The 20,663-nt window shown below is 40.0% G+C and overlaps 1 protein-coding gene across 1 annotated transcript in view; it reads left to right on the forward strand.

The window, feature by feature from the left end:
• The window catches only part of MDFIC (MyoD family inhibitor domain containing), a 95,509-nt gene extending 75,261 nt beyond the window's left edge, over positions 1-20,248 (forward strand). Inside the window, exon 5 of the mRNA XM_055138216.1 lies at positions 17,362-20,248. Coding sequence (XP_054994191.1) covers positions 17,362-17,609 — 248 coding nt within the window. The 3' untranslated portion in view covers positions 17,610-20,248. The remainder of the gene's footprint in view (positions 1-17,361) is intronic.
• Positions 20,249-20,663: the final 415 nt, after the last annotated feature.

The following is a 20,663-nucleotide window of genomic DNA, read 5'->3' on the forward strand; positions in this document are numbered from 1 at the left end:
ACTTACATTGCATGTGACCAACCCAGTTCTATGCTTTGTACCACATGTATCTGCAAGTACTGCTGGAAATAAACCCTGAGAGGTGCTGTGTGTCTGACCCAAATGCTTTCCTTTTTTCCCTCCACCCCCCCTCCACAACTGCCCAGAAAGGGAGAAAGAGAGGACTGTGAAAAACTATAAGGTTCCTTTCATGCCTAAGAGAAGCTTCCATATTTGAATATCAAATTTGCCAAGTCAGTAGATTTGGTTGTTCCTTCAAAGTATACTTTCTGTACTTTTGTTCATTTGCCTGTGTCACTCTTGCTATTTTTTGAACCCACCTCATTTAGACATCACATATGTTTTATTAATTTACTGTGCTTTAGAGGAACCAAAATGGCAGTGATTCCTGCCATTTATGGTAGGGACGGGCACTTGATCCTCACAAGAAGTGCTCAGCGGGCTCCTGACTGCCCCCAGAGATACTTGACCAAGCAGCCTGGAAGGTTCAGTAGTAGGGGGAGCAGTGCTGGAGAATATCAGGATCACCCCTGATGTTGCTGAGGTAGGCAGGTAGCATCAGGTACTGAACTTGGGGCCTACTTATGCAAGGCAAACAACCTGAGTTTTTTCCCCCATCCTGATTCATGACTTTTATGTTTTGATAATATTTCATTTTGTCAGTGATTTTTCAGTATATACGATCTTAGTCATATCTCAATTTTTTTTTCTAGTTCCTTGTCTGTTTTTGTAAATTGCATCTCAAATGACCCTGCCAGAACTTGACTTCTAAAAATTAATTGTAGCCTAGAAATAGTAGTTTCTCTTGAAATATTTCCCCTAACTTTGTACTTACATAGTGTTAAACTATTATAGCTTGAGAACCTTTCACAGCTCTTATAATCTTGTATAAGTATCAACTAGTAAAATATAAAGTAGAATAAAGAGCTCCTGGTTTAAAAAAAAAGTTGCTATATTTCTAAAAATCTCTTACAAAGTGATTTTTTTATATATATAGAAGGATTAAGTTAAATAGACGAGTAAGCTATTTCAAAGATTCACTTATGATCCTCAAGCTCAGGGTCCATTAGCTTCAGTAAGAAAAAAGAACAACTTAATGTTATTATATTTTAAAAGAAATTTAGGATTTGCTTCAGTTATAAATTGAAGTGGTTCCTGGGACTTACTTTGTCACTGATACTGTTGTAGAAAATTTTAAAATAATAATCGCTATTTTTAATTAAAGGCAGTAAATAGATTGTATTAGAACTTATTAATTTGCTAAATCATTTTGTCTACCTCAACTTTATATATATTTAAATATAATTAGTGTCCCTTAATTGTATTCATATTTTATTTTGAACATTAAAGGTATACACACACACACACACACACACACACACACACACACACAAAGAAAATGCCGGCTTTGGCCCTTTTGCACCCTAAGCAATTTTGTACTATAATTTTTTTGTGGCGTTCTTGTTTTGCAAACTTTCATTTCTACGTGCAATTTTAATAATACAAAGAACACAGATTTCAGTGCTTATTATGTTTGATTTCGCTTTGGTGCCATCCCCAGTCGGCTTACTCCTGGCTCTGTTCTAAGGCATCATGGCTGGCAAGTGTGCCAGGGATCAAACGTGGGCTGAACTGTTCCAAGCAAGCACCTCACCCTCTGTCCTGTTTTTTGACCTACCTGCTAACTCTTTCTTAGCATGTGTTTTGGTCTGGGGGCGGTAGTTGGTGGTTCTCAGAGCTGACGCATGGTCCTACACTCAGGAATCATTCCTGGTGTACTGGGAGGGGGAACATACGGGGTCAAACCTGGTCAGTTCCCCGCAAGGCTTACATGCAGTACTATCTGTCTGGCCCACTTGTCCGGCGCCATTTTATTGCATTTATTTGGGGTTTTGGGGGGGGGGGTCAGTTTAAAATACAACTACAACGAAGGAAGTATCCAAATTTTCACTGTGAAGAAAACATATCAGGACTGGGGTTAGTTAGTAGCTCAGTGGTAGATCACGTGTATGTGTGAGACGTGAGTTCAGTCCCTCCATCACCTAAAAAATAAATATATAAAATTGTTTGAAACTGTTAAATCCCAGAGTAACTGTTCTTTCCAGTTTCACATTTTAAAAACCAGTCTTTACATTTTTGAATGAGCAGAGCATAGTCAACGATTCCAAGTCATGGAGACTTGGAGAAAAATAAGTTCACGAGTTACATGCCACAGTTTGGTCATGCTGATTTAACTCTCCATAAATAAGTACAGGAGAAAAATATATCAAAGTAAACAAGCTTGATTGTTGGTGAAAAATTGTTTCAGGGTTCTTAAGCCAATCTTTGCTGCAATTTGTATTGATATGCAAGATTGGATGATCCCAGATTCCTTGCCAAACACCAGACTCTGGTAATTTGTACTGCCTTCTTTTACAGTTGACCAAAGGAAAATGGAGGCAGCAAATATCCTTTACCATATAGCACTGTAGCACTGTAGTGTTGTTCATCGATTTGCTCGAGCGGGCACCAGTAACGTCTCCATTGTGACACTTGTTGTTACTGTTTTTGGCATATCGAATGCACTGCGGGTAGCTTGCCAGGCTCTGCTGTGCCGTCGAGATACTCTTGGTAGCTTGCCGGGCTCTCCAAGGAGGAATCAAACCGGGGCCAGCTGCGTGCAAAGCAAACGCCCTACCCACTATGCTATCTCTCCAGTCCATAGGGACAATTAGAAGCAGAAAATCAAATAATTATAAAACACTTTGCTCAGAGAAATTGATCATGAACCTAATTTTGAGAGGGAAATTTTCATATAATGGTAGTTGTCTCCAAAAAGACTGATAAATCTTAGGGTTTGAGGGAAATCTAAAGACAGTGAAAAGGAAAAAGCAATGTGGATTAATAAACGAGTTTTCCAATGACATATTAGACCTGCTTAAATTTCTTCTCTTACTTCCCTTGGGAAATCAAACTGAAGGAACTGGACCTCTTGGGGAATAATATCCCCATACCATAACATAATTTAAAGTTGACACCAGAAGTTGAAGTTTATTTTTTCCCTAATAATTATGCTTAGTGGGGGACATAGAAATTGCCTTTTGGAGTGACAGGGAATAGTTATTCAGAAAGTGTCTTTAAAATCTATGATAGAGACCTAGAAAATGTGTTCCATGAAGTGATGAGAGAAGTCAAAGTAATCTTTAATTACTTCAGGCCATCAAAATGAATTTAATCAAATCAGTGGATATTATTTAGTAAGGGTCTGCCATCTGACTGCTCAGACGTGTTTACTAGATTCTGTAGGGGAATTCCTTTTTTTTTTCTTCTTAATAGCAATCCTTTGATTTTTTTTTTGTTGTTGTTGTTGTTATTTTTTTTTAAAAATACACTTTTAGTCAGATATACCTGTCTGGGCCTAGCTGCCTTCTCAGCCTCAATATCGTACCTCCCATCCTTGTGCTCCTTACCCAGATTTAGATTTCTATATAAAACTTCTAAATTGCTTCATACCCTCTCATTTTGGCATACCTACCATTCAGAATAATTAAAAAAAAATTACAGTATCTGCCTTTTATGCTGAAAACATTATAGGTAATGAATAACACCTGAAGAAATGATGATAACCATAAAAATCCCTCTCAGTGCTCTGGGGTCTCAATTCTGTAGCTGTAGGATCCCTCAGCAAATCTTCCATCTGTCTCTAACTTATCCATTAGCTGACTATTCATTTTGCTCTGTGAGAGGCCCTGTTTGATGAAGTCCCGGGATCCAGTCTTGAACTGCACAGACAGGCTAACTGGCCTGTTTCCATTTTCCATGATGCCTATTTCATTGTGTTCTTTCTTTCTTTCTTAAAAAAAAAAAATCAGAATTTGCCATCGCCTTTCTCAGGCGTCTCCAGCAAACACACCTGCTGCTGAACCTGCTCATGTTTACCTTCCACTTCAGAGAGCTGTGTGTCTCCTTCTCCTGGACCTGTACAGTTCCTACAGATGTAGTCACCACTCCTTGAAGTCCTTTTTCCATGTTCTAATTCTCATCCAGAGAGCCGCACGGAGCTGCTCTTTTGTCAAACACTGTGTGTCATGGTTTGTTGAGTTCTGTGTTCCTTGCTAGTTTTTCGGTTTCTCTTTCTCTTCACAGATATCCTGAAAGCGTTTATCATGTCTTCCTTATTTTTCCAATCATTCCTCTTCTCACTGCTGTTCTTTTTTATCCTGACTGCTTCTCTGGCATTCCTCTGGCTGGAAAGTATCTGGTGTGACCTCCATAAAGTACTTTTCTTTCTTGTACGGTGGTTCCTCCCTTTCCTGGAGTTTGCAAAAGCGCCTCTTTAAATCCTCAGTCTCTGCTGCCCGCTTCCTTCCCTTCCGTCCTTTCTTTAAATTGGTTGTCCTCTGGCATCTTTTATTTTTTTTCTTTTCTCTTTCCGTGTTACATTTCTCCTGCATAATGTAATAATTTAACTCACTGTAAGGGTTTTAGTCTTTGAAACTTGAATCCACATCCAATTCCTTTCGAGCCCCAGAGCCCTGTCCTCTCCGGTACCTCTGGGACATCACCAGTTGGACATCACAGGCTGACCATGTCTGGTCTCCAGAATTTCATGCCAGACTGTTTTTTTCTTCCTGAACTTTTTCCTTGATAAGCAGCTGTAGAAGCCAGGAAGCTACATGCAAATTCTGTTTTCCTACTGCTGCCCCATCCCCTCACCCGGACCTTTATCCTGCCTGGCCCCAGGATGCCGTATTATCATGGATTTGGTCCCTGCTTCCCGATGTCTCAGATTTCTCAAATGGAGTCATAGAAGCTTTCTCACTGATTTTCACTGCTGCAACCCCATGGAGACACGTGTCTCTGAAGCTCTCCTGCTCTTGTGTCTGTGTGTTTTTGTAGCCTCTCCGCTGCCTGGTACTGTTAGTAACTGAGGGGAGAGTTCTTGAGAATTGTAGGAATAACTTGGATACAAAAGTCAGATACTTAGAAAAGATTTATTATACAGTTCAAAGAGAAAAGTCCAGGTTCCCCATGTATGCATGTATGACATCACTTTCTCTCTCTCTATCTCTCTCTCTCTCTCTCTCTCTCTCTTCCCCCTCTTCCTCTCCTTCTCCTCCCCTCTCCCCCCTGACCCCTCTCGCCCCAGTCTGGATTTTGCCTCCAGTGTCCATGATCTGGTCTTGTTTCTACACCATTCTTGCCTTCAGCGTTCCTGATCTGGAGTCTGTCTAGCCGAGAGGACCCCCTGCCCCCTGCCCCCTGGCACCTATGTTTCCTTCCTGCTCTGTAACCGGTTACTGGGCCTTTAAGACTGTACTCAATGGTTCCTTGTCATCCTGACTTTCTTAGTCTCTCTCCATGGTCATCTGGGTCTGGGTGAGACTTCCTTGTCGCTATCAGGTTTAGGAGCCCTGGCAGATTCTGCTGTCTGTCTGGGTAAATGAACCTTACCCCGTCCTCCTGTCTGTCTGGGCATAGTGAGGGGGCAAGGCGAGGAGAGCTTCCTTCTTCCTGTTGTTCTTTGTGTGTGCATCCTGTCCCTATATCTTTTCTTCCTGGGCTTCCTTTTTATCTGCCGTCATTTCCCACCCTCATCCGCCCATTAGCTATTCTTGACTGGATACCTCTTCCGATGGATGTGATTAAAGTGGCCAGATTGGATTAACCTTAGATAAATTTTTGATCTGGTTTCACCCTTCCAACTGTATCAGAACCATTTTTTTTGGCCTTTTTTCTTTATATCTAAAATAGTGACCTCTTCTAGGCATTCAGGAGTCACCCTGATCTCCCCTCCACTTTCTCCCTCCCTAGAGCCCCATCTTCCAAATCTGAATATGAATTCAATAAATAAATGTTTTCAGACTGCTTATATCAGTTTCTGGAACATAATGATCATTATATAAAATTTTGCTAAATACAAAATCATAAAGCCTAGGGGCCAGAGTGATAGTACAGGAATTGCGTCGTCAATCCCAGACTATTTTCTGATACTGTGCATGATCACCTGAGCATCACCTCCCACCAGATAAAATAAAACCTGGATATAATATACCCTGGTGAGGAGAACAGGCTTTGGAATCACATAGAATTCCAAGTAGTTTTGGATCTTGGATCTTCCTTATTGTAGCTTTGCCTCATGCCATTAATTTAAATTTTTTTCAAAGTCAGTTTCCTCATCTATGAAAGGAGCCAGCCTACCTAATGAAATTCTCTATCATGAAGAGATGATGCCTTTAGATATCTTCCAAATGTGGCTTTCCAGATTTTTACTTGTTCTCCCAGCATCACGGATTTTATCTGCATCCCACATCACTATACTATATTGAAATGGCATTTTTTTTATTGAACCAGCCTCTGTGTTCTTTGAGATTGTCCTCTGCAGCCTGGGAACTGTCTGGCACTTTCATTACTCGAACCGAGAGCTACCAAGACTATGTTTCTATACTGGTTAGAAATGAGGATTGTATTTCTTCACCTTTTCCCCACTGCTTATAAACATAGCACTTTTAGGAAGTTTTCTATGACTTAATAAGACCATCTCTCCCTAGTTTGTTCTTAGCAACTGTGTATATGCTTTACACGATCACTTCTTTGAAGCTGACTTTAAGGATGCACCATTAGTTCTACAGAATGTCACTCCAGGAGCCTTTGTAACTTCTGCCTAGTTTGTTTGCTCGTAGATCATAGCCGATTTGGAGTCAAGTTATTTATTTATTGTGCTTTGAACATTGTGTTTATAACCCCAGCAATGGCCCTGTGCAAGACGACAGAACAACCTCAAGCTAGACCTTAAGATAGATCATATCAATTGTAGAAATGTACTGCTTGAAAGGAATTTAGAGGCCATTCTCCTTTTCACTGTACACTTAGGGACATTGTGTAAAATGACTTGTTTAAGGTCACTTTGCCAATTCGTGACAAAATCAAGATTAGAAAATATTTTAATTTTCCAGTTGCTAATGGGGGGGGGTATATTTGGAAATACGCCGTACATCAAACAGGGCATGATCATAAATTAAAATCTTTGTTTTGTGCTCCCAAGATGTTACTTTACAGCCACCACCAGACACATTTATAGCACTTATTCTGGATACTTCTGGCACTTGCCTGCCTGAATTGTGCCAGAAGGTAATGAGCTCTGACTCAAACAAAGCTCATTTTGGGGGGTGGCCCAGATGAACTTCTTAGAGTTGGGAGACAGCTCACTGAGCGGGGTGTTATTTTTATCTTTTCCACAATTTAAAGTAATAGGCCTAGCTACAATAATTTTATTATCCGAGCAAGTGAAGTTCACATGCTTTTGTCCATTTTAGAGCACTGCAAACAGCACGTGAGTAGGTTTTCTGGGCTCTGAGATTATTTGGCCAGTCCATTCAGGTGGCAGTAGGGACACACTATCATTTCACTGCGATGTCGTCCCATACACCTGCAGCCTGTGACGGTGCCTTAGAAAATCAAAGACAGCAGGCCCGCACACCCTGGCTAGAGAGTGAGGCATGTGCAAGGAGGGACAAAGCCATCACAGTGTCACAAATTAATTCCATAAATAACAGGATTTACTTCCTGTGTGTGGCTTTGAAAGGTACTGTGGTGTCTCACTTCACTGTCACTTTGCACTCCGCGTTGTACTTCATCTTGCCTGGAGTGTCTGTTAGACCACTGTGCTCTTTAGTGGGGATCTGCTTCTTCTGAAAGCAAAACTCGTCCTGCTGGGGGAGACTGCCCTGGCCTCCACCGGGCCTGCAGGAAATCACGGCGTTGGCCTCTCAGCCCTTTGGTTTGCACAGTTGCCCTTTGGACTCCGGGACAGCCAGGTGACTAGAGAGTTGTTGTGGCTGCTTCCAGCCCTGGAGTGTCGGTCAGCTTCCTCTGAGCGCGGTGTTTACTTCCACGCTGCCATGAACACAGAAGCGACCTCTACCTATGAGCAGTTTATTCTGAAAAAATCATCTAAACGCCAGCCGAGCCACTCCTCCATGTTTTCTCACTAAGCAGAGGAGGGGAAAAAAAATAAGACCAAACCCAAACAAAGAAAGTTTTGAAGCGCTTAGGAAAGATTGAGACACGCTCCATAAACACCGCGCTTGGTGTTGTGAGCGACGGTTGAGAGGAATGCAACACCCAAAGCTTCTCCCGGAGGAGGAGAGGGTTTGAATCCCGGGCTTGACATCCCAGCTTTTAAGCTCTGCATGTGACAGGTCAGTCCTCCCTGTCCCCTCCACCCCAAACAGCCTTGAAAACCGAGGGAGCCACGTCCACAGGACTCACACAGAAGGCTCTACACAGCAGAATGAGAAATGGCTCTTTCAGTGCTTGGAGAGTCTGACTCACTGGCTCCGGGGATCAGCACTGAGGCTGCCAGTTGGAATTCCTAGACCTGATGTGATAGACTCGGATCTGCCTGTTCTCGGAAGTCGTCCTGAGGGAAAGGGCTTGAATTGAGCACACATCTGGTGGCTGACTGCCTAACGGTCCAGGATAGACCTTTGCACTCTCCCTTGCTCCAGCCTACTGTCATCTCCTGGGGAAAAAAAGAGCTTGTCCCCCACCTCTCCTCTGGCACTCCAGTTTTTGCGACGCACACAAAGGGGCACTTCTTTTGTTTTTGTTTTATTAAATAGAACATATGGTACTCCAGGGTTCTACAAAACAGTAACAAACCAAGAATAGAGTTCCTTCGTGACTTCTACGACCATGAGGCACGGCAGAGGCAGCTGATGCAGAAGCCCATACTTTCTGTGAAAGAAGATTTAATTGCCTGTCTTCGTATCATGGTTTGGTTTTAAGGCCACACCTAGCTGTGCTCAGCACTTAGTCGGGGCTGTACACCCAGACATCACTCCTGGCAGACGTGGGAGACCTTTGGTAGTGTCAGGGATCCAACGGCATTGGTCGCATGCAAGGCAAATGCCCTACCTACTGTTCTATCGCTCCGGCCCCCATTTAGTGGTGGGAATGGACTTGACTAGGGCATCCTTCCTTCTGAGAAGCAGGCACATGGTGTTGGTGTCAGAGAACACACTTGGGGAGCCACAGAAGGAAAGGAGGTGTGAGGTGAAGACTGCTCAACTAAGTAAATGGCCTCTACCTAAACAGACAGGTTCTTTTCCTGAAGGAATGAATTCAGTCAGGAGTCTTAGTTGCACTTGTAAAATGTTACTAGGAAATAGGAGAAAAGTAGGGCCTCACTTTTCCTCACTTTAATTTTATCTTGGAGAGCAAGAATTCCTGAAGACCATGTGCGTACTAGTGCAATTAGCGAGTTCTTGCCAAAGAGACTGTAGGTGTTGTGCGTTGTACCAGGTTTTGAGATAAGGGTTGTTGTTGGTTTTATTTGTTAGGGTTGTTGGTTGGTTTGGGAGCCACACTAGGCATTGCTCAGAGTTTTTGCTCAGTTTGTGCTCAGGAATTACTCCTGGTGGTGCTCGGGGACCCTCTGGGATGCCAGGGATCAAACCTGGGCCAGCTGCATGCAAGGCAGGCAGCCTCCCCACTGTACTATCACTCTAGCCCCGAGAGAGCGGTTTTTAAGAAGTGAGTGAACTAAAGGAACAGGGCACTAGGGTCTGGGTACAAGTAGCTTCTTGGGATGGTATTAAATTTGCAAGGATGTGTAGAACTCCATGCTTACTCAAAAACTGCATGTATCCTTAGTATATAATTATGTAGCTAAGGGGCTTGTAAGTTGATACACGTTTGGGACTTATTGTGAAGAAAAATGAAATAGGATCCAAGTTCTCCCCAAAGAACACACTATAGTATCTGGCTGGAGCTGTTTTTCCAAAGTCCTCTCTTTCCCTGGGTTAGAGGCTCAAGGTCCTTTTGTCATTTGAATACACCAGATAGTCTATTTTATTTCTTTAAGCATTTTCCCCAAACTGTCTCTCCAGCAACTCCTTGGCACACCTCTAGGGTACATTGGATGCTTGTAGACACCATCTTGCTCTCTCTCTCTCTCTCTCTCTCTCTCTCTCTCGCTCGCTCGCTCGCTCGCTCTCCCTCTCTCTCCCTGTTTCTCTGTCTATGTCTCTGTTTCTCTCTCTCTCTCTCTGTTTCTCTATGTCTCTGTTTCTCTCTCTCTCTGTTTCTCTGTCTGTCTATGTCTCTGTTTCTCTCTCTCTCTCTCCCTCTCTCTCTCTCTCTCTCTCTCTCTCTCTCTCTCTCTCTCTCTCTCTCTCTCTCTCTCTCTCTCTCTCTCTCTCTCTCTCTCTCCCCCTCTGAAGGGGAAGCCCCCTCCCCTTCTGTTCACCTGGCCAGCATGCCCCATAAAGGAGTTTGAATTCTTTTAGGATTGACTATTGCCCAGAAGACACCTCTAGATTGCCTAGCTGAGGTAAGGAGTAGTTGTGTTCATAGTCAGAGGACTGTACCCAACAGGGAAAGTTCACCGTGACAGAACCCTGCAGAGCTGACAGCCCCAGAGCCCACTGTTTCTATAGAAGAAGTTTGATTATTTTTCCAAGTTGTGCCCTGGACTGGAGCGATAGCACAGCGGGTAAGGTGTTTGCCTTGCACACGGCCAATCCAGGTTTGATTCCTCAGTCTGTCTCGGAGAGCCCGGCAAGCTACCGAGAGTATCCCGCCTGCACGGCAGAGCCTGGCAAGCTACCCGTGGTGTATTCGATATGCCGAAAACAGTATCAACAAGTCTCACAATGGAGATATTACTGGTGCCCACTTGAGGAAAAATTTGTGAACAACAGGATGACAGTGCTACAGTGGTAATGTGCTAGTTGTGCCCTGAGGGAATGGATTTCAAGTAAAACTAGGTCTGAGGGCCTGCAAATGGTAGTTTTACCCTGAAAAATCTACCTTCTATAACACACACACTTCATTATTTCATGCCACAAATGGGGGCAATATTATCCACATTAGGAAACACTAATTTAAACAGTTAAACGTAAATAAAAACAGCTGTTCAAAACTTACACTTATATAAATGTGGGTTTAATACAGTTGTTGTGAAAGTTTCAAAAATGAAGTTTGTAACTATGGCGACAGATATTAGCCAACCTTATGATCATTACATAATTATATAGATATTGAATCATGTTTTACAACTGAAACTAATATAAAGTATGTATTAACTATACCAGGGTATACACACACTTGTGTGTGTGCACACGCATGCACACACACACTCATATTGTCTTCATTGTCAGAAGTAAAAATATATAAGAAATAAAAATAAGAGGTGAAATAGAGATATGAGTTGTTATAAGTATTGTTCAAGGTTGCAAAATACTAAGTTCTGCTTTTGGCGATAGATTTTCATTTGAATTTAATAAATATTTTCTTGAAACTTGAGAGTTTTATTTTTATATATTTTGCCCATGCCATAGATGATATTAAAACTAACTACTCACTGTTAGAAACTGGTTCTGTGTAGGAAAGTGACTTTAAGATCTTAAATAGATTTTATTATTCAGAAATGATTTAAACCTTCTTCTTAATTAAACTTTTTGAATTAGGTATTTCAACTGACCAGTTAAATAATTTCACAGTGATTCCAGTATAGTTTAGTGTCACTGTTTTTGCTTTCTAGCTTTCTGAGAAAGTAAGTGGATAATTTAAATGTGGAAAAATAGATTATTATTTTTAAATCTACTGCTACAGCCAAGTACAGGATTCCCTAAGTCTTTCCAGACAGATTTTGGCTGCAGTCTTCAAAGATTCTGTCTCTTAAAATTGTCTTCTAAGTTCTTTTTTTTTTTTAAGTGTTTGAGTTATGAACAGAGGCACAGAGCCTTTTATAAAGTTCTTCAGTTAAAATAGAATGGCCTTATATTGGTGTGAAAATAAGTTAATGTAATATCAGTACGTAAGATGTTGGCCTCTTGGAAATAAATACTTTGCTATTATCTTTATTGCCATCACAGTAATAATATCAGTAAGTAGTTCCATGATAAATCCTTTATTAAGCACTTTCTATGCATTGTCTCTTCATCCTCACAGTGATCTTCTGAGGATAGTACTCATTTCTAAATCTGAAATTTCTGATCTTAAAGGCCAAAGAGATTCAGTAAACTAATACAAATATTATTTGCGCTGGTATTTTCAGCTTTTCACTTCCTCCTCTCTGCCCAGATTTTAACTTTACATATACAGCTGTTAAATTAACCCCTCTAACTAAACCTTTACTCTTAGTCAGATTTCTGTGTAAAGTTTCTAGCATAGAAAATGAGTACTGGTACATGTGTTACCTTCTTAGATGTTGTAAAATGTCACTCTTTAGAAGAATTACTTGAGCAAGTGCTATAGCTAAGTCATATCTAACAAACTGCATCAGATATCTGCAAGTTTGGATAGCTGATGATCATCCAAGATCAGGCAACTGGATAAATAAGAGAAGCAAACAATTATCCATTCTCTTCAAATGAGTATTTTAAATTACAATTTTTTTTTTTTTGCTTTTTGGGTCACACCCAGCGATGCTCAGGGGTTACTCCTGGCTCTGCACTCAGGAATTACTCCTGACGGTGCCTGGGGGACCCTATGGGGTGCCAGGGTGCCAGGATTGAACCCGGGTCGGCCGTGTGCAAGGCAAACGCCCTACCCGCTGTGCTATGGTGCCGGCCCCTAAATTACAAATTTTATTTCACACCTCCCAGAATGAGATGGAATCCAGGATTTGGAAGCGAGTTGGAAGAATTGAGGAGTCTTTTCTTGGGGCTATGGGGTGGTGCTGTTTTCACCAAGGTTCTCCCCATTCTGTTGAGTTTTGGGTATTGAACAAAGAGGATTGTTTGAATAGAGTGTTGTGCGGTGTTCCCTGTGTTGCAGTGGAAAATACGGCTCTTCTCTTTCTTTTTTACCTCCTGACCTATTTCACTTTCTTCCCCACTAGGAAAATATTGACCGCTTTCTGGCTAGGATACACAGCCTCCTCATGGGGACTGTAACGTGCCAGAAGATTCTGTGTCAGAGGCTCACTTCAGGCCAGATCCCGGCAGCTGGTCATCTGAGGGCCAGAGGCCAAAGTGCTATGCATCCTCTGGCATGAGGAGCTAAGCTACCGTGCTGTGTTAGTAAATATTTCCTGACCCCACCAACACTTGAGGAGAAGATCTCCCTGGAGATGTCTGTGTCTAGTCCCTCACAGCTGGATTTTCACAGCGCCATCTTGGCTGCCATTCAGGATTACCCAAACTCACACTTCGAGGTTTTGGTTCTCTATGGAGAAGCAGCAGGCACAGTCAGACTACAGCTGCAAAGGAAAATATGTCCACCTCATCAGCCTTCAATCCCTGCTGCAGTGAGGCCCCGTCCCCTGACTGAGCAGATGTGAATTGGAGATTCTCAAAACTTAAGGACATCTGTGGGGTCTCTGCCCCTTGGTTGTAAAGCAAGAGTCAGATCTGATCTCAGTGTCGTTCCCTAACCAGCTAATTATCCAGAACTGACAGCTCATGTTCTCACATACAGTTGTCTTTTTGGCATACCATTAGGCTCTTAAAAATGATACTGTAAAGTCTGTTGCTTCACATAGAGTTTATGTGATGATTAAGAAGTTATTTTAAAGCACTCTAAAATCATAGACAACTTTATTAGAGATTAGTCAAGATAAAACAAACAAAACTGCACTTGCTGAAAAGTGGGTTGTGGGTTATTCTCAGAATCCAGTGCACTTGGCCCTTCTGTGTATTCTGCTGTATTCACTGTATTCACTGAAGTCTTTGTTCCAAGAAATTCAAAGCACCTGTCATAATACACCGTAGATGAAGAAAACCGAAGATGAAATAGAACTCTTACTCAGAATAAGAACTGAGTTTATTGTGTAAATAGTTTCCCAGTGTCTCTAAATAAGGGTTCCTTTTACTATAACTAATGGTTTTCCTCATAGTATATTCTTTGGGCCACATAAAATTGCATTAATCAGTTTGAGATAATTGCATTATTAAACTAAAATACTCTTATACATAGTAATCTCGGCCTCATTTTAAATGGAACAAAGCTTCTTGTATGAGTCATAGGTATTTCACTAGTCATTTAAGATGAAGATGAAGTAGATTTCAGTTATTACCTACATTCTTCTGGGAAGCTAGAAACTACTGGATATGCCATCTGCATGGATTTCATGCTGATGACCTCTCCTGGGACCCAGAGATTTTGTTTGGGTTTGTGTCTGCAGTGATTTCCTAACAGTTCTTCAAATGTTGTGCTAAAAAATGTCCTTTTATGCTTTCTCGTGAGTTCCTTGGACGACTTGAATGTGCCTTTGTTTTACAGTAGCTGTCGATCTGGTAGTGAGTTCGCCTCTCCCATAGTACACTGAATTGCACAATTCTTGCTTGGCCCATTCTGGGTCAGGCATTCTTCCCAGAACCTAGTTGGCTTCTCAGAGGTTAAATAGTTTCAGCAAAACTGTACATATGACTAAATGAAACCATAAAAATGAAAAAACATCAAGAACGGGAGAATTAGAATTCTTTCTGACAGTGAACTGCACCAATACAGAAAAATGCTTTTTTTCTAAACTTTGGTTCTCTATTCAAGTCTTCTTGGTTGTAGCATTTTTTATAATCCTCTCTATGTTTAAAATAAAGCCAGCATCTTGAGTCTTTTGTAATTCTTGATTCCCTTGGGATAGGTTAGAGGTGGTAATACTAAAACCTCTAACATCTGGGCTTTTTTTCCTTAACCTTTTAATTACCCCCCAAGTCACAATCAAACTTCTCTTCTAGGCAGTAGAAAAGAAAACTATTTGGGGCAAGGACTAAACATCAGATTTAATTGATTTGACATATTGTATTTCATTTTTTAATAGTTTTGATGGAAAGTTGCTTAGAAAGTTCTGAGGGAAGAGAAATCAAGGAAGTGTTCAAGAGAGAACAGTCTTAAGACTCCGGTAGAGACATAGAGGCAGAACTTCGGCTTGAAAACCAAACCTAATTTGATAGATTTCAGAGAAATATTTTTTTCATTTCTTTTATTATTGTCAATGTGGGTATTTCTCTATTTAGGATATACAGGAAAATGGTGGTTTTTTGGTTTTTTTTTTACTAGATGTCTTCATAAATGCATCTTGCTGACTAATCTCTATTTTGTATTTTGGTTTGTGGTTTCTTAAAGTGTTAGTTACTAGGAATGGGTTTTTCAGAGTAGCCTCATATACTCTTCTGAGTAATATGTAAAGGGCTTATAGATGGCTCCATATATAAAAACGTAAATAATATTTTAAGTATCTATTGGTTATAAGTGTCTGGATTTGGTAGATGTCTGTTTTTTATAATAGATGTCCTTTTTTTCCACTCTCTTTCTACAATGTAATGTATCAGTTCTCCAAGTCAAACTTTGTTCTTTCTTATGGAAGGTTCACATATACCATCATCTCTTCATTAAAACTGAAATTCACAGTCATCTTTTAAAAACACAAAGTATATGAGTCAAGAGTTAAAAAGAAATGAGCAAGACACATGAGAAAGTATTGGACGTATAGCTGCTTAGGCCAGGCCCCAGGGAAGATGAACAACACAGAATTAGAGATGAGTGATACAGCCACTAATCCTGGCTCTATGACTTCTGTGCCTTTGACTTTGGGCAAATTAACCAACTGTTCTGTAAGACTATATCTACATTGGTAGATATATAAAAGGCCAGTATTGCTTCTTCAGAATGATATTAGAATTAAATATTTGTAAACAGGTTAAAACAGAATTTAATACAAAGCAAGCTTCTAAAAATCTTTTAAAAGAATAATGGAAGTATTTTCTCACCTAAGAAACTGTAGCACTGTCGTCTTGTTGTTCATCAACTTTATTGAGTGGGCACCAGTAATGTCTTCATTGTGAGACTTTTTGTTACTGTTTTTGGCATACTGAATACACCACGGGTAGCTTGCCAGGCTCTGACCTGCGGGCGGAACACTCTCGGTAGCTTGCTGGGCTCTCCGAGAGGGACAGAGAAATCAAACCAACATCGGCCACGTGTAAGGCAAATGCCCTACCCGCTGTGCTATCAATCCAGTCTGACTGGAAAATGGTAAACCAAATATGTTAATTATAATCTGTTTTCTCTTCTTTGAGAAGTTTAGTAAGCATCATTATATAAGAAGCATTAATAGAGATATTTCAGAAAATATAAATTCTAAACATTGCTCCCTAAGAAGTAGAAAAGCAGTGTTACTATATCAATATAAAAGTATCTGTGAGAAATAGTTAAAAAAACAAAAACAAACTAAAAAACCTCTTCTAGAAAGGATGGTTGGACCTAACCAGAGTTTCCCTTTTTATTTTTAAAATTCTTGTGACATCAGAACAATTTGGGAACATGAAATTGAACTAATTTAATTAAACCATAAAATATGTTGATCCCAGTTTAATAAATTCCAACTTAACTACTGAGTCTATTATTTAATCATATTCTGACTAAATCTATTTTTTTCCTTCTGTCTTTGTAATAAGTAGTGCAATCAGTTGAAAAAAATTTCCTTCTGAAGGAAGTGGGCGGGTTTGGGCCAATATTATGAAAGGCAATGAAACAGGTAAGATGGCTATACATCATAGAGTAGAAGATCTAAGAACTGTTTACAGAGAATCAAAGTAATCTAACCTACCTGCATGCAGACTATATAACAAGACCATTTTCACCCAATTCCCTATCTGCTTGTAGGGCCAGAGAGATAGGACAGGAGTTAAGGAGCAGGCCTTGCATACAACTCACCCTGGTTCCATACCTGGCACCACATGGTCCCCTGAAGCATCAGTGAGTACAGCCCTGCAGGCCATACCCACAGGTTGCTGAATCTCTATCAAGGCTGCTTGGGTGTGGCCTTGGAGGACCTTGAGTGGCACTCTGGTGCCCGGGTAATTAATGGAGATCTCTCAGAAAATTGAAAGCTAGGAGCTTTGCTGCATGGAAACTGGATGCAATGTTACTGTGTTATAAAATGATCTGTTAGAAATCGGTCAGGACCTGAAAATTCAGCAGTATTACATCCTTTAGGCCCTTGCATTGGATTCTAGCATTGTTTGTGAGCACAGTGCCTCTCAAATAAATAAGTAGAGTTACTCATCTAGAATTGAATTTGTTTCTTTTTGAGTTTCCAGCGCCCACAAAAAAGCTGCATGTCATTAGGTCTGCATTGCTTAAGAGGCATTGATTAGGGGCTGGAGCAATATAGCACAGCGGGTAGGGTGTTTGCCTTGCACGCGGCCGACCCGGGTTCGATTCCCAGCATCTCATATGGTCCCCTGAGCACCGCCAAGGGTGATTCCTGAGTGCAGAGCCAGGAGTAACCTCTGTGCATTGCTGGGTGTAACCCAAAAAGCAAAAAAAAAAAAAAAGGAGGCATTGATTAAATAAATTGTGTGTTGATGTCTGACATATTTTGTTCCTTCTTTTTCTCCACCATGCTTTCTCCTCACGGTTGAAATGAAGACTGCTGTGTCCACTGTATCCTGGCCTGCTTGTTCTGTGAATTTCTCACCCTCTGCAATATTGTCCTGGGACAAGCGTCATGTGGCATCTGCACCTCCGAAGCCTGCTGCTGTTGCTGCGGGGATGAGATGGGGGAGGACTGTAACTGCCCGTGTGACATGGACTGTGGCATCATGGATGCCTGTTGCGAATCATCAGACTGCTTGGAAATCTGTATGGAATGCTGCGGGATTTGTTTTCCTTCATAAATATTTATCTTTTGTTTGTGTTAAAACTGGAGAGTGTTTTCCTTTTTTTTTTTTTTCCTTCTACAAGGCTTGGAAAAATACATGATAAGATTCTCACGAAGCAACCCAGTATTTGCACTGTTTAACTCAGTCTTTTGATTTCTGAAGGTCTTTTTCCTATAACTAAATCTTCATGGTTTAATATGTGAAATGTTAACTACTTTTAACTTTTAAACTTCATCCTAGGTGACAGTGACTGAGGGACATTTTCACACACACACACACACACACACACACACACACAAACACACATACCATGCAAAATTAAGTGTCTCTTTTTCAATACGCATTTCTATTTTTTTTTTTAATATTCTCAGGGGCCTCTTGCTCCAAAATTTGTTGTTTTTCAATGACTATTTAAACCAGTTTATTGTTGGTGTTTATCTGTTAATAAGGTAGAGCAAGCATCTTTAATAGAGACCTGAGGGAATAAACACACACAGTAGTTCGTCACCTTCCGTCTGTGTTCCTATATCCCTGCACTATTTTCACTTTCTCTGCTTATTCCACAGACATTCAGTAGGGAGGGTTTTGTAATCTTTTCCTGAGACACAGATGATGGCAGTCAGCACTTATCCAGACAGGAGTATTCACTTTAGTAGAGGAAAAAAGACCAGTGAAGAATGAATCGGTTCAGAAGGCATAGTCCAAGTGAGCACTAGGACAGAGAGAAACTCAAAAGGCTACGGGTAGGGTTATAGTAAAAGAACAGTTGCTGTCTTGACAAATGTTCCAGAAGTTTCAAGAATGGGACATTTGAAGAGGCTTTTAGGTTGAGTGATTCATCTGCTGCTTGAATGAATTATTTAGATTTAGGACAAAGCTTTGGGTGAACAACCTAAACTGTGGGTGCCCTTAAGCAGATAAAAAGAAAAATGCTTCAAATACATATTTTCTTTAGCTGCGGAATACATTCGTTTTAGCTGCAAATTTTAAATTAACTAAGAATATGCATTTTTACACGTAATTTAAATGTTATGATAGTTTTTTGATTAAAATGCCTTGTTAATTGGCTAATTTTACAGAGTATGTGGAATACTTTTGACAAATTACATTCAAATTATGCATTTCAATTGCATTAAATTTTTAATACTAAAATTCCCATATTCAGAATTTGACTCCCCACCAACCCCCGCCCCCTAGAACTTTATCCTTTTTGGGGAGAGTAGTGGGGAGATCTTGCAGATTTTTTCTTTTTTACAAAAAAGTTGTATTTCGTAAGTGTTAATTTATTTTTGTCCTGCTCTGGGATTGAGTCTGGGCTTCACATATGCAAGGCATATGCTCTACTGCTGAGCCATCCCTGGCCCTTCCAGCCTGAATCTTAAATGCAAATCCATCCCTGCTATTGCGGTGGGATTCTTGACAAACACTATTTAAACACATTCTAGTGTTGCATTTTTATGTTAAATTAAACCAAATTAAAATAAGATTAAGTATACATAGTTATTAAAACACGGAGACTGTTGCAGATGAATCCATAGTAAATTCTCATAATATGTGCTGTCATTAATAATTTTGATCTCCCCCAAGTTAGTATGGTTTGATTGAATGTAATTTCTTTGAGAAAAAATTTTATATGCTTTTGTATTAATAGTTATTATTACATGTGTTTGTGGTATCAGAGGTTGAAACCAGGACCTCATACATGAAAGCATGTGCTCTACTATGAAATCACATAGTTGGCCCCAATAGTTACTCTCAGTGCTTTATTAAATTGATAGTAAAAACAGATGTTCTTCTTTTAAGTTGAAACATAGGTTTTACTCCTATTAATTACTTAAAAGGCTTTAAAAAAAATCTTAAATTCCCAATATAGTGCTTTATATATAAATGCACTTTAAATTGTCCAGTTTAAATAGAATTCTAATAAACAGCTATATTTATCTTCCTTGTATAGTCTCTTTCTTTTGTCACATCAAATATAAGAACATCTTCAGACTATCCATAATAACTAGAATCTGAATATTTACATATAGCCAAAGTTAAGTTAGGCATATATAATAGGATATAAGAATATCATCTGTCTATGACATATAAAACCTATTTATAATGACTTGAAATTGCCAAAATATTTGGTTTTTCATCCTGCGAATTTTTTCAACCAAATGGCCTGCCTAATATTTAAATGTATTCTGCTACTATTTACCATAAAAATGTTAGCACTTTCAAAATAATTCTCTGTAACAGAGAATTTTAATTGATGGCAGAATTTTATTTCATATTTATATTTAGAGTACTTTTCTCTATTTTCTGTTCTGTGGTCATTCCATAAAATACATTATATAATTTTTTAAAATAAATGTAGAAAATCAATGTGGAAAAGGTGAAAATAGTTTCAATATGTTTTAGAACTTCTTTACGTAAAATGTTTTGTTGAATTATTTGTCCATCTTGACTAAATGCTACAGTTACAGATTTGTGGTCTTTAAATGTGGAAACTTAAATATTACTAAACTGAAAATATATTAAACTGAAATATTTCTTAAAATTAGAATATGCCAGGAATGAGAGTCAGTGGTAGAACACCTGCGCCACATGTGTGGCTTCCTGGGCTCAATCCCTGGCATTGCAAAAAAATAAATAAAAACTGAGTTCACTCTTTTGCTGTAACTTTTCTTTATGAATATTCTTTTTTAATATTTCCTAGCCTGAAAGTTGCACAACAGGAATCATGCCTGAAGGTGGACTATACAAGGTATAGACTAGTCTGTATTGTCAACCAGAGCTAATCTAATTTCAACACTGCACTTTCCTGGCAATTTTCCAGTAAATCTTCTGTTTATTTACTTAGAAATGATTTCTCAGTTTATAAAAATAATTTTTGTTGGGGGTCTTATTGTTTTGGCTCATCCAAAAAGTGCTCAGGAGACCCAGCACCCCTCTCAGTGGATCTTTCGCCAGTGGGGCTCAAGGTGGTGGCTCTGCTCGGAGCCTAAGGAGTTGGGGATTTCCTGGGCCACCTTGATGGTACAGAAGGGTGGTTTAGGGGCCACATGATGGCAGGGATCAAAC

The sequence above is a fragment of the Sorex araneus genome, chromosome 1 (assembly GCF_027595985.1).
Source record: "Sorex araneus isolate mSorAra2 chromosome 1, mSorAra2.pri, whole genome shotgun sequence".
Lineage (NCBI taxonomy): Eukaryota > Metazoa > Chordata > Mammalia > Eulipotyphla > Soricidae > Sorex > Sorex araneus.